At 39.4% G+C, this 13,139-nt stretch overlaps 1 protein-coding gene across 1 annotated transcript in view; it reads right to left on the reverse strand.

Annotated features, from left to right (window-relative positions):
* Nucleotides 1-2,305: 2,305 nt before the first annotated feature.
* The window catches only part of AQR (aquarius intron-binding spliceosomal factor), a 50,895-nt gene continuing 40,061 nt past the window's right edge, over nt 2,306-13,139 (reverse strand). The window contains exons 28-35 of the mRNA XM_033144439.1: nt 12,848-12,919; nt 11,744-11,931; nt 10,468-10,639; nt 9,816-9,986; nt 8,424-8,509; nt 7,531-7,705; nt 6,749-6,862; nt 2,306-2,821 (exon numbers count right to left, since the gene is read on the reverse strand). Coding sequence (XP_033000330.1) covers nt 2,555-2,821; nt 6,749-6,862; nt 7,531-7,705; nt 8,424-8,509; nt 9,816-9,986; nt 10,468-10,639; nt 11,744-11,931; nt 12,848-12,919 — 1,245 coding nt within the window. The 3' untranslated portion in view covers nt 2,306-2,554. The remainder of the gene's footprint in view (nt 2,822-6,748; nt 6,863-7,530; nt 7,706-8,423; nt 8,510-9,815; nt 9,987-10,467; nt 10,640-11,743; nt 11,932-12,847; nt 12,920-13,139) is intronic.

Below are 13,139 nucleotides of genomic sequence, written 5' to 3' on the forward strand. Positions count from 1 at the left end.
GAACACTCTCAGAAATGCTAAAAATGAGCACTCCCTCCTCACAGTCCATTCTTTTCCCTGTACAGTAATTAGTAAACATTCCATGTCCCTAGACTATCAATCTAAAAATAGCTCTCCTGACAACAGAGATGTCAAATTTAAGCAGCAGGATGCTGAAGCGCCTTGCGACGCATAACAGGACTGCTCCAACACGGCTGCTTGGTAATTCAGGAATTTATAGCTGATAAATGGGACCTGTCACATTTATCTCCAGTAAAGATTGACGTGCCAAGACTTTTATTATCAGTTTCCCACCTGGATGGTGCATAGTTCCCCATAATCTGAATACCATGGTTGATAGAACATCGATGACCATGCCAGTTTTCAATTTTAGGATCCATCTTTGGATATTCTATATAGCAGATGATGTGCCTATAAAACGCTTAATAAAATTTCCTGTTTCCAAGCAGTGTCTCACAAGTTGTGCCCACTTTACCAGCTTGACAAATGCCAGTGCAGACACCTTCACACAGCTCAGTGTCCCCAAAGCATGAGAGGCACCAATTGCCAAAGGAATCTGCAAAATATCACCAGTTGCTTATTGCACTCATTTGGGCCACGTACTCTTGTTATTGAGACTCTCATCCCGGCACCAGGTTAAAGTATGAGCAAAAATATCTCAAGTTGCTTCATTAAATACATACAAACTACCAGCAGCTGTTCCTGCCAGTGTTGGGATTTATTTAAAAAAACAACAACAGCAGAAATAAGTTGTTAGATACTAGAATATTTTTAGAAAATAGGTTAGAAAGCAGACGATCCTTAGCTGAGCTGGTCACATGTTGCCTGAAGGCCTTGTACCATTCATCCCTGATTAAACATATGAATGTTAGTTTATGAAACTGTATCACAGTGTCTCTAAGCTGTGCACCATTAGGCCTCTCTCAGTGACAGGTTAAAAAGCTGCAGTTTATTTTTGTGCATGGTGGAACTTATGGAACCACATATTTCCAAAGCAATTTTATTTTCTTCTGGCAAGGCAATTCAAGAATGCAAACAAATAAGTGTCTAAATTAGCAAGTGTAGATTCTGTGCAACTTACAATGCAAGGAAGACTGAGAACAAATTGATCCTCATTAGCTGAAGAAGTGTGCATGCACACGAAAGCTCATACCAATAACAAACTTAGTTGGTCTCTAAGGTGCTACTGGAAGGAATTTTTTAATTTTGTTTCCACTATGGCACACCAACATGGCTACCTACCGGTACCTGTATGTGAGGGGGGGGTGAAATATTTTGTTTATTTTTGTATGCGGATAAACTGCACCACCAGAGGCAAGGCTAATGGAATATATCTAATATAGCTTGAAGATTGAATGCTATTTTAATGATCTAGATATTTTTGTAAAGCAATCCTATTGGCAACTTTACAAGCAAATATACAACATTGGCAGCAAAGACCGTGAAATTCGGATGATAGTTAACTTTGGAACATACTGCTTGTCCAGACGATTTATAGATGTAAAATGATCTGCCAAGATGATTTCTCTCAGTTGTAAATTTGGAAATTTAAAGAAGGATGCTCAATTGAAAATGATTCTAGAACACCTACTCTGGTAGAATTTTACTGATCTATTTAACATTTTGCCTGTGAAATCAAAATCAAAGGCATATTTGCTTTTTTCAAATTTATTCTACCGTTACTCCTGCTAGCTACAAACCAAAGTGTTGCAAGACACCATGTTGTCAACAGTCATGAACCTCACAAGCCAAATCTAATTATTTGATTTTGGATGTTTGTTTTTGTTTTAGTTTTCTCTTGATGTAGCAGAACTATCACCTGCTATCTAGAAAATCCAATAAAAATGCAAATAGTGGTTTTTTAATTAAAAAAATAGCTCTGAGTCAATAAAGCATATAACTATGAGCTTATGGCTGGCCCCTGTGAAAACAAGATTCTGGACTGGATGGGCCAAGAGCCTGATCCAGCAGGGTTTATGTTCCTATAACATCATCCCTCCCTCTAGCTAATGACACAATTAATATTAATAAGAATTAATATGTCTTCGGTTATAAACAAATCATGTGATAAAACTTCCTGGGGTGCACCACTTCAGATGCAAATACAGGGCATGACTGCAAACTTTTCCAAATAAAAGACACCCTTACTAGCAGAAAATGGGGCAACCCTGAGCTAAATTGTACAATCACTTGAGTGTTATCTTTTCCAAAGCATCAAATCAGGATAAGGACCAAATATTGTAGTCTATGCTCACCCCAGCTATCTACATTGTATTTGATTATAGAAAATACCTGACTGGAAATCTCTCCGAATTGAACTTTATAGTATCAAAAAAGGGGAGTTACACAAAGCATTGATTAAAAAAACCACTTTACTAAATACACAATACAAGTAAAAACACTCTTTTGCTAACGATATGTTAGTCAGAAATGATACTTAAAAGTATCATTAATATTTACTCTTGGTTAACAGTTTCTTGTTTTACTGACTAACATGTTTCGTGGATATACATATGATTGGTCATCTCTGTGTGTCCGCTTGAAAAAGAAAAGTTCATTTCTCTGTGCCGTCTTCAGTTTCACTGTCTTCACTATCACTGTCTCTTCCAGGATGCTCAGGCATTTTCCGATGCTCCTCCTCAATTTCCTCTGCTACCTTTTGTTTCTCATTTAAAACTTTCTCTTCTGCAGTTTCCATTGGTGTGGGTTTGATTTCAGTTTCTGTTTCCATTTCAAGATCTTTGCTCTGAACTTCTTCACTTTCCTGAGATTGAAGTGTTTCGATTTCTTCAACAAGTTTTGGAGGAGGCAGCAAGTTTTGCTAGTAAGAAAATTAAACAATTCATTATGAAAATGCCTGCTTTTTGTTTTATGAACAGACTCAAATTTGAATGCAATTCAGGACAACCTAGGCATCCTAAATCAGAAGACTTCAATACAATTCAGTACTGTAATGTACTAGCATGTGAATACAGGTGTTGCTGCTCAGGAATTCCATGTGTACTGCTTGCTGACTGTAATTACAATTAATTTACTTAATAGCGTAGTGTCATTGGTTATACGGTAAGATATGTAATAAAATATTATTTGATGTGAGATTCTATAAGTGAGAGATGCAATTTCAAAAAGGCTAGCTACAAATGAGGTGATTCACAGAAGTCTTATAAAGGAATCTGATTATTAAAATAATATTTAAGAATTCTTGGAGAACAGGTGATGTCCCTGCAGTCTGGAGGTGGGAAAATGTTGTCCCCATCTTTAAAAAAAGGGGGGGGGGGAGAAAGAACACCTAGGTAACTACTGACCAGTCCTAGAATGGATAATTAAATGGTTGGTTTGTGATGCTGTGATTATGAAGACTCAGCATGGGTTTCTAAAAAACCAAGTCTCATTTCTTTTTTGACTGAGTTACAAGCTTGGTGGATCAGGGGAATGCTGTGGACATAGTGTTTCTTGATTTCCTTAAGGATTTTGACAAAGTCCCCCATTATATTCTTGCAGAGAAGCTGGTAAGATGTGGGCTGGAAAAGAAACTGTTAGATGGATTTGTAGCTGGTTGACTGACCAAACCAAAAGAGTATTCACTAATGGTTTCTCATCATACTAGGAAGAAGTGACAAGTGGGGTGCTGCAGGGTTCTGTCCTGGGTATATTGCTGTTCAGCATTTTAATAAATGACTTTGATGAAGAAATCATCAGATTTTCAGATGACACCAAACTGGGATGGGTAGCTAATGCCACAGTAGACAGAATCGGGATTCAATATTAGTTTAACAGATTTGAGAACTAGGTCAAAACTAACAAAATGAATTTCAATAGGGACAAATGTAAGGTTCTACATTTAGACAGGAAGAACCAGCTGCACAGAATCCAGGGGTCTTAGTAGATCACAAACTTAACATGAGTCAATAGTGTGATGCAACAGCAGCAGCAGCAGCAAAAAAGTGAATGTTATTCTAGGCTGTATCAACAGAAGTATGGTGTCTTGATTGAGTAATATTCCTGCTCTATTTTGCCTTGGTCAAACCATGCCCATAGTACTGTGTTTATTTCTGGGTACTACAATGAAGAAGGCTATTGACAAGGTGGATCGTGTGCAGAGGAGGGCAATGGAAATCAAATCTTATAAGGGAATTGGGTATGTTTACCTAGGTAAAGAGGAGACCTAGAAGAGGTATGATAGCCACGTTCAAATATCTTAAGGGCTGTAACATGGAGAAGGGAGCATGCTTGTTTTCTCCTGCTCCAGAGGGTAGGTTCTGAACGAATGGCTTCAATTTACAAGAAAGGAGATTCTGACTAAACATCAGGAATAACTTTCTGGCAGAGCTGTTCAACAGTGGAACAGACTCCCTTGGGAAACCTCCTTACTTGGAGGTTTTTAAGCAGAGGTTGGGTGGCCATCTGTCATGGATGTTTTAGTTGACATTCCAACATTGCAGGGTGTGGACTACTAGATGACACTTGGGGTACCTTCCAACTCTACAAATCAATGACTCTGTGTGGGGGATGAGAATGGTGTAAGAATTATGTTATTTTATTTTACTTATAGTACTTTTGTGAAGAGAATGCATGGCTTGAGAGTTTACATATCTCCCACTGAGTTAGACTTTCTCCCTGAACTGTGCTTTTGCAGCAGAAATCCCACCACTGTGAGACTCCAGAGATGTTAACCCTCCCCATTACATCAGTACACTGACTGGGGGACGGGCCTGGAGTTCACAATTCCTGCCACCTCCTTTCATTGTATGTATGAAGTAGCATTCAAACCAAGAAATTCCATTTGAGACTCTTGCTAAGGACAATACAGGGAACAAAGGACAGGTGGGAAAAACAGAGTGGCTGATCCCAGAGACGCTGCTCAAGGTACGAGGCAATATAACATTTGAACAGGCTCTACTATTATTGGGAAGAAAATGTCAATGTTTATTGGGTTTGTTGACCTATGGAGCAATGTAAAGCAACCTGAGATGCCAAGGGAAGTGGTATGAGTGTTGTTCTGCTGTACAAAATGGAGGTATGGCAGCAGAACATAAACAGAGATGTTCTGCTAGCAGAAGGGAAGGGGGAAAGTGCATGTGTGGATAACCCACGTCCAAAGTCTGCTCATTTCATTTCCCCAAAACCCTCACAAAAATGTCACAACTCTCTGCTAGCTCTGGAGTTGGCACAACTAATTCATAGCTGTCAACCCTCCCTGCTGTTTCTCAATGCTATAATAAGGGAATTTCCCGCAAAAAAGGGAAAGGTTGACAGCTATGCAGTAATTTCTTCTCATAGTAGTCAAAAGAAAAATGGTGCCACAATGAAACAGCATAGCAGTGGATGTGCACTCATTCTGTAGGCTGATCGCCAGGGTCTCATCCCCTGACCCTGGTATAAATTTGAGTTAGCATTGCTGTGGCCAACTAAGAACAGACATATCCAGTAGAATTCTAGTATTAAAGCAATGTTGTTATTTGTCTGGATTGTGGTACATGTGTTGCATGTATCTAGGAAATAACAATGGAACTTTTTAATATAACACCCCCCCCCAATATATATATATACCGGTATGTTTGTTTTAAACCATCTCATGCATATTTCCCAGAAAGGCAGCCTAGAAATATTTTAAATAAATAAAACAAAACATAGACCTCCCAACTTTCTCCTCCTTCTCTTGTACTGAAAAGAGGGGGTCACACCAGTCAACTCTGGAAAGATAGCAGAGAACCCCACCCACCTTCCTCCGCATCTCGTCCACTATTCCATTTCGTTGTTTCAATGAGCTCTTTCACACTAGCATTTCTGTACACCATTAAATTGAAATTGCATCTGCTATTAACTCAAGTTTCTGACAGCCATGTCATGGAGAGGAGAGATTTCAAGAACGGCACTCAAACTTTGAAATTACTATATCTGGATCTCTTAATATGTGGCCAAAATGCTATTTCGGGGAGACTAATTATAGGGATTAGGGAAAGCTGAATCTCTCAAATAAGGGATTCCTTTGTCCCTGGAAAAATATATATTTCATGCTGCCGGATACAAACCGAGACTCCTTCTGCGATGCAGCTGGTATCCATGCATGATAACGGTTATTCGATTCTTTTTGTAAGTATGGACTAATGTGATGGTAAAAATAACATCTCAATAGTGCTACAGAGAATACATACCAGAGCATTTGCTGCAAGTCTGCATGAGTTATGGAATTATAAGGTTATCCAGTCATTGCACTATAGCCTGTAAGTGTTTGAACATAAACTGAGCATGCAGACTGTTCTTCAGAGAATGTAGCCAGTGCAGCTCCTGTTCATATCAACAAACCTGTTCTAGCAGAACAGTAGAGCCAATATGCAAAAAGTGTTTTTCATGTCACAGGATGATCAATGGTATCAAGTGGTTTATTTATTTTTCTCCCAAGAGAATATTTTAAGACCCCCCCCCAAAAAAAAACTATCCAGGTTTGTATCAAAATAATCAGCCAGACTTCCAAATTAATGCTTTTTTTGTTTTGCTAAACACGAGGACATCAAGGCAATGGTAGGGCCTTATCATCAAATTGTTATGCTTCATGAAGACTCAAATTAATGCTGAAGGTATGAAACCAATCCTATGACAGATTTCAGAAACACTGCTTTTGCAAGTTCAAAGGAAGAGGTCAGGCATTTACTAACTTACTTGTTATCAAAGATTTATTAAGAGTGCTTTCACTCAAAGCATTCCCAATGTTAAAAAGTACGTTTTCTCAACTCTCAGTAATATTTACCTGTCTGTGCTGGCGTGTATTCTGTATCATGTGCATATACATGTTGTACACAAAGTTGGCCATCTGAGGCATATTCTTTATAACGTGGACTTGGTGGGATGGGTGTTCTCCATTCTAGAGGAGGGGAAAAAGTACTATTGAGATATTGAAAGCAAAAAAATGAACATAAGAGCACTTTTGTAGTGAGATAAAATATTCAAAATCCTACCAATAAATGTTATGCCATAGGAAGGAAAAGGCGAAGCTCCCTTATACTGAGGGAGACCACTGGTCCATCTAGCTTAGGATTGTTTACATTGATCCCTAGGAGTTTAGGCAACAGGCATCTCTAGCCCTACCTTACTTAATAAATATATACACCACTTAACAGTAAGAAAACCTCTAAGCAGTCCACAAAAATATAAAACTATTAAAACTCTTGAAGAAGTTAAGAACAGGTATTCAAACACATTCAAAAGATGAAAAAAGATGAAGATAGCTGAACAATGAAATGTGGTCTGCATGCAAAACACATGCTCTACCACTGAGCTATACTCCTTGGGTAGCATGCAACCCCCTGTGCTGTTCAGACTTCCACTTGTGCAATGAAAATTCATCTTTTTCTCCTCCCTCTCCCACCACCGGTGCATGCTCAAAAATTGCTCCAAAGGATTGGAGATTTTGTGGGAGCATGGTGGGAGCAGAAGAAGGGGAAGTCTTGCTGCATGAGTCCAACTCTGCTTGGATACAACCCGATGTTTCAATCGGACTGTATTTACGTAATTCAAAACAGCTCTCCATACCTGCCGGACTGCTGGAAAATACTCCGTAGGGATTATATGCAGTTGAAGAGGGCGAGCAGTGAGCTGGCTGAAAGCTGGAGTCAGCTCAAAACAGTTCTGGAATAGCGATACTCGGGCAAAAATATAAAGCCCAAGTCTTGCTCTTGACATAGCAACCACCAAACGCCGAACATCCCTTCAAGAAATAAGAATGAAATTGAAACACTGTTAGAATCAACGACAATTGCTGTAAACTTTGCAGATCTACCTGAATGCCGAGAATTAAAGCTAGGATCTCCTGCATGCATGGCTTGAGCTCTACTCCCGAGCCTTTTCCAAATGGAGTGATACGCCTGAGGTCATGGGGATAATATTTTCAGTACCATTAGGCTGCAGTTTGATCTGACAAAGGAAAATCTGCAAAACATTTTATTTCCTCTTCAAATGGTCTGCCTCCCCACCACTGCACACTTTCTCCTACGAAGCTCTGGAGATGCCATTGTTCACAATGACCTCACCTTTTAGATATAATATCAACAACACCAATTATTATTTGCAGATCCGAATGCATGTTCAAATACCACAGGAATGATAATTTACCATTATGGGGATTATTGTAATCCACATCTCACCAAGGCGTAGGTTGATCAGTCATCCTGGCAAGAGTTAATTCCAGTTGAGGTTTAGCACCAATGATACCCAATTAAATTTATCACAAGATGGTGTGCTTATTAACAAAACTCACAAATGTAGTGGGTGCAGTTTGGAGGGTTCTAAATGCAGGAAAATACATTCTGAGTAATGAATGGGTGAGAGACAAGCAAGGCTCTATTGAACTCTGCCTGAGCCATCTTTATGACTACTACACAACACTACTTGGATTCTGCCCTTTGCAAATATGCATTATTACTTACCTCAAGTGGCCAACTGCTTTAGTTCGCACAAGTGAAAGGATGATATAATCATTTTGCTGACCTTGAAACCGGTCCACAGTTGTCACCTAGCAGAAACATGGAGAGTGTTAATTCACTGGCATCTCATTGAGATTTCCAAAGAACATTTGGAAAATTAACTACGAAGTACAGCTTCGTAGGCTAGTGAAAGCAAGCTGGCCTTTTGGTGCTAAGCTGAAAGGTTTCTTTCTCAAAAGATGGTGGAAATTTACTCCATTGCAAACAGGAATGGCGCGACAGGGAAAACACCATTCGTAATATATTAATGAGGAAATGGGATGTAAAAGATTTATGAATAAACAAATGTGTGGGGGCATGTCTGGGAATCAAGGAGGCTGTGGTCCCTGTGGATTCTCGAACCACAACATATTACCAGAAAGCATGTGCAGAGGGAGTCCAAAGTATCCTACAGTCTCTCAGTGGCCTTCCTGGGGATCAAAGGGTTGCTTGAGAACACTGTCACCATTGTGAGATCCAATATTTCCAAAACTACGCCTGCAAAGCCGGAGCTTTTAGTTGGTGACAAATGCAGTACCTGGTACTGTTTTATTCCTGGAATATATGCACCAAAGGCCATTTATGCAATAAAAATGATGAAATATGCACTAAAACCAGAGATATGTGCGTTAACTAAACAGTTTTCAGAATGCGAAGAAAATGCATACTTCGCTTATTTAAAATTTAATGTTTTCATCAAAAAACATCTGTGCAAAATTTAAGAGGCGCTGTATATCATGTTCTTGCATAGTAATGTGATTCCTGAAATGTAGCTACTAATGGTTACAGTTTTCCTAATCTTAATTGATGTTTCTTATAAATACCGCTATGGGGCAAGCCTTGGCAAAAGCCTATGCAATGTAATTAGCCATTGTAACATCTTGTGCTCTATTTCAGGGCTTATTTTTGCTTTTGAACAAGTCTTGAATAATTAAAATATTCTCCTTCAAGATACAAAGCTATGCCTTTTGTGAACTAATGACTCAAAAATCTATTTGCATATAAATCTGACATCTAATTATAATTTGCTATATTATCTCCTGCAATTCACCAGCTAGAATCTCTGTGCCTAATTTGCTTTTTAGGCTCAGCATTAGACAGGAAAAACAACAAATGACATAGTGGCATCCAATCCACAGGCAGGAATCAACTCAACCAGTGAACAAACTTAAAATCCTACTAGTAGGTTTGTTGGAGAGTTTTTGGCCAAACTGCAAGAGGCAGTGAAGGATAGGCGTGCCTGGCGTGCTCTGGTCCATGGGGTCACGAAGAGTCGGACACGACTGAACAACAACAAAGGTTTGTTTATACATATATGAAAGGAAGGAAGGAAGTGAATAGTATCTGGAATGTTACCTTGTTTGGTCTTCCAATCATCGGGTTATTCCCACAACGCTGATTAATAATATCCCGAATGAGGTGTTTCTGGCCATTATAGGTTGTCAAGATACTTATCTTCTCTGCAGGGTATCCTAGCAGGCACATGTACATGAACAGTGCAACAACATATTCTGCCTCACCAAGATTCTGCAAAGGAGAGGAACTTGTTTTATGCACTTGGTCAAATAATATTCATGCAGCTAGGATGGAGCAAAAACCACCACTTGGGAGAACATGACTCCTGCCTATTAAAGACATTTCCTTGATATGACTTCCTAAGAGCGAAAAAAAGGAAACTTAAATACTATTGGCATCTGTACAGCAACATTTTTTAAGACACTATGGTATTATAGAGATGTATATGCACACACATTTACATATACCTCTCAGGAAGGAACATTCCCACTTCCAGCCAAGTGGCACCAACTGCAACTGGTCTCCATCACCTGCAACCCATAATATATATTTTTTCTGTACAGTGGGGTGGTAGTGATGGAGGGGAGATTTCTATTGCTCAGTGCTTGCAATTTAACTTACTATTACAAAACTAAAACTTGCATTCTCCTTTCATAGTAAGTACACACCCCGATGTGAGTACTGAAACTATTATGAATTGTTTTCCCCTTACCTGATAGAAGTAAGGATTGGGTTCAGATTCTCCTACGCCATGGAAATCTTCTACATTTATGAGCTGGAAGTCATACAGGAAACCAGCATTTGCTGTTCTGAATTCTGGCAAGATCTGCACATGTGGCAAGTTACCCAGGTTCTTGTAACGCCAGTTGTAGAGATTGCATAAACTTTATGGGAAATATAGGTGAAGACAATTATTGTCACTTGTCAACATGAGTGAATATATTCCTTTACTATTTATCCATGTCACCTTTAAAATTAAAGGTGACATGGATAAATAGTAAAGGAATATATTCCATGCATGAAAAGCAAATACATTATTACAAAACATGTTTATTGGACCACAGTGAGGAGCAAGGAAGGAGAACAATTCTGCAAAATGAGAATCACAATAAAAGGAGAACACATTTAGAACTATCAGACTCCTGTATGATCTGAAATATTTAAATTGCTACAGGTAATCACCAGCACTTGGAATTGTACCAATAAGCAGAATGAGATGCAACACAGATTTCAAAGCACTTAAAGGGGTTTGCAATGAAACAGCTGAAACAAAGGGGGGTTGACCTTGCTTTTATCAGCATCTTGCTGCCTACTTGTGCTTTGAAGTCCTGACTTTGGGAATTCAAAGCACCAAATTCCCCAATTTCATTTGTGACATCATAGGATTGATAGGTGGGTGACCCTGCACAATGGTCAAAATCTGGCCCCTGTGTGAGTGCAAGGATTTATGCTTGCCCAACAGAACTTTCACTGTATCCTCGCCCCATGCCCCCCAAAATCTGTTCTGGGGGTTCACACGACCCTCCAAACCAGAAGGTTGCAGGGTGAGGAGGATACCAATACAAAATTCCTTTCAATGTTTCAGGGGGCTTTAAAGAACAGAACTGATAGTCATTATTCACTACAAACCATGTTCACTTCAGGTTGTATTTGCTGATACCACTGCGTATTACCTGAGTGAGTCACTGAGCACAATTCACAGCATGCCGCTGCTCCATCATTGCAGCCTAGAGAAGTACTGCATGATCTGAAAAGGCTTATTTGCCTTCTTCAGTTCGTTCGATAACCTTGGCATTACAATCTGAACACTGTAAACGGTAGAGTTGCTACTGTTACAAAACTGACAAGAGAGAAAAGTCCACCTCTAAGAAAAACTAGTTATAGTAATCATTAGGCATACATAACCTTCAAGTCAGGCTTCAATATCTGTATGGATAGTTTTCCTTCATACAAGACCTCCTATAGTTTTTATTTTCCTGTTGCCTTACCTTGCTCTTGCTCTTCCTTGAGCGTCCAAGTCAACAGTTGGCACTCCCACACGGACAAAGCGTGTAAAAAGAGACTGCTCCATGTTCGAATATTTTTGAAAAGCCATGTTTTTAATGACTGGTGGCAACTGATGATGGTCCCCAATCATAATCCACCGCTTCAGTCGACTGAATCCATCCTGGGGATTCTATTGAAAACAAGCAAGGTGCTAGGATTGAAATGCTAGAACTATTAGTGACCACTATTTTTGAGCTCTACATTTGCTGTACTGTGGTGAACATTACTTTCAAAGCTAGAAAAATGTATAGCTTCATCTTTATTATGTATTCATAAATGAGGTAAAAAAGGTAAAGGGACCCCTGACCATCAGGTCCAGTCGTGTCCGACTCTGGGGTTGCGGCGCTCATCTCGCTCTATAGGCCGAGGGAGCCGGCGTTTGTCCGCAGACAGCTTCCAGGTCATGTGGCCAGCATGACAAAGCTGCTTCTGGCGAACCAGAGCAGCGAACGGAAACACCATTTACCTTCCCGCTGGAGCGGTCCCTATTTATCTACTTGAACTTTGACGTGCTTTCGAACTGCTAGGTGGGCAGGAGCTGGGACCGAGCAACGGGAGCTCACCCCGTGGCAGGGATTCGAACCGCCAACCTTCTGATCAGCAAGCCCTAGACTCTGTGGTTTAACCCACAGCGCCACCTGGGTCCCAATTCATAAATGAAGAGGTGCAAAAAAACACCTGTTAGGAAGAAGAGATTCTTCTGTACAACAACACTGCCACTTGCAGTCTTTTCTTCTATGGCCACTGTGTGTTAAGAAGCAAGTAATGTGGTCTTCTTCCCTGTGCAAATCATTCCTACATAAGGCAAATTCTTGACAATAAATCTTATTTTAAATCCAGATAAACCCAGCTGCATTGTTAGGATTCCTGATACTGTTCCTTATTTGTAAGGCTTTTCAACGTTCATAACAAAAGTGTCAATTGGAATGTTTCTTTTTTTCACACATGGTGAAAAAAATAATGTTATTAACCAATACAATCTGAAGTACAAATTGAAATTACATTGAAATAATGGTCATAAACTGAAGTTCTGCTAGTGTTCTTACCTGTAAGAGGAGTGGTATAAAAGTTTCAATCTCCAGTATTTGAGCAGACTCTTCCATTAAGATGTTATCATACTAGGAGGTAAAAGAGAAATATGTTAGTTTTTTGTTTTAATGTGGGAATGATTAGTTCATATTGGAAGCCATTTGCTTACTGGTGTGCACACAGCATCTGGTAATTCATTAAATAATACAGTATGCGCATAATGTATTTTGCTTATAGTAAAATTTGTATAATTTGACTTTCTGAGTAGTGGAATTCTCTCTCTTTTTTCTTTTTTTCTTTTTGCTTGCA

Source organism: Lacerta agilis, chromosome 1, assembly GCF_009819535.1.
Source record: "Lacerta agilis isolate rLacAgi1 chromosome 1, rLacAgi1.pri, whole genome shotgun sequence".
Classification (NCBI taxonomy): domain Eukaryota; kingdom Metazoa; phylum Chordata; class Lepidosauria; order Squamata; family Lacertidae; genus Lacerta; species Lacerta agilis.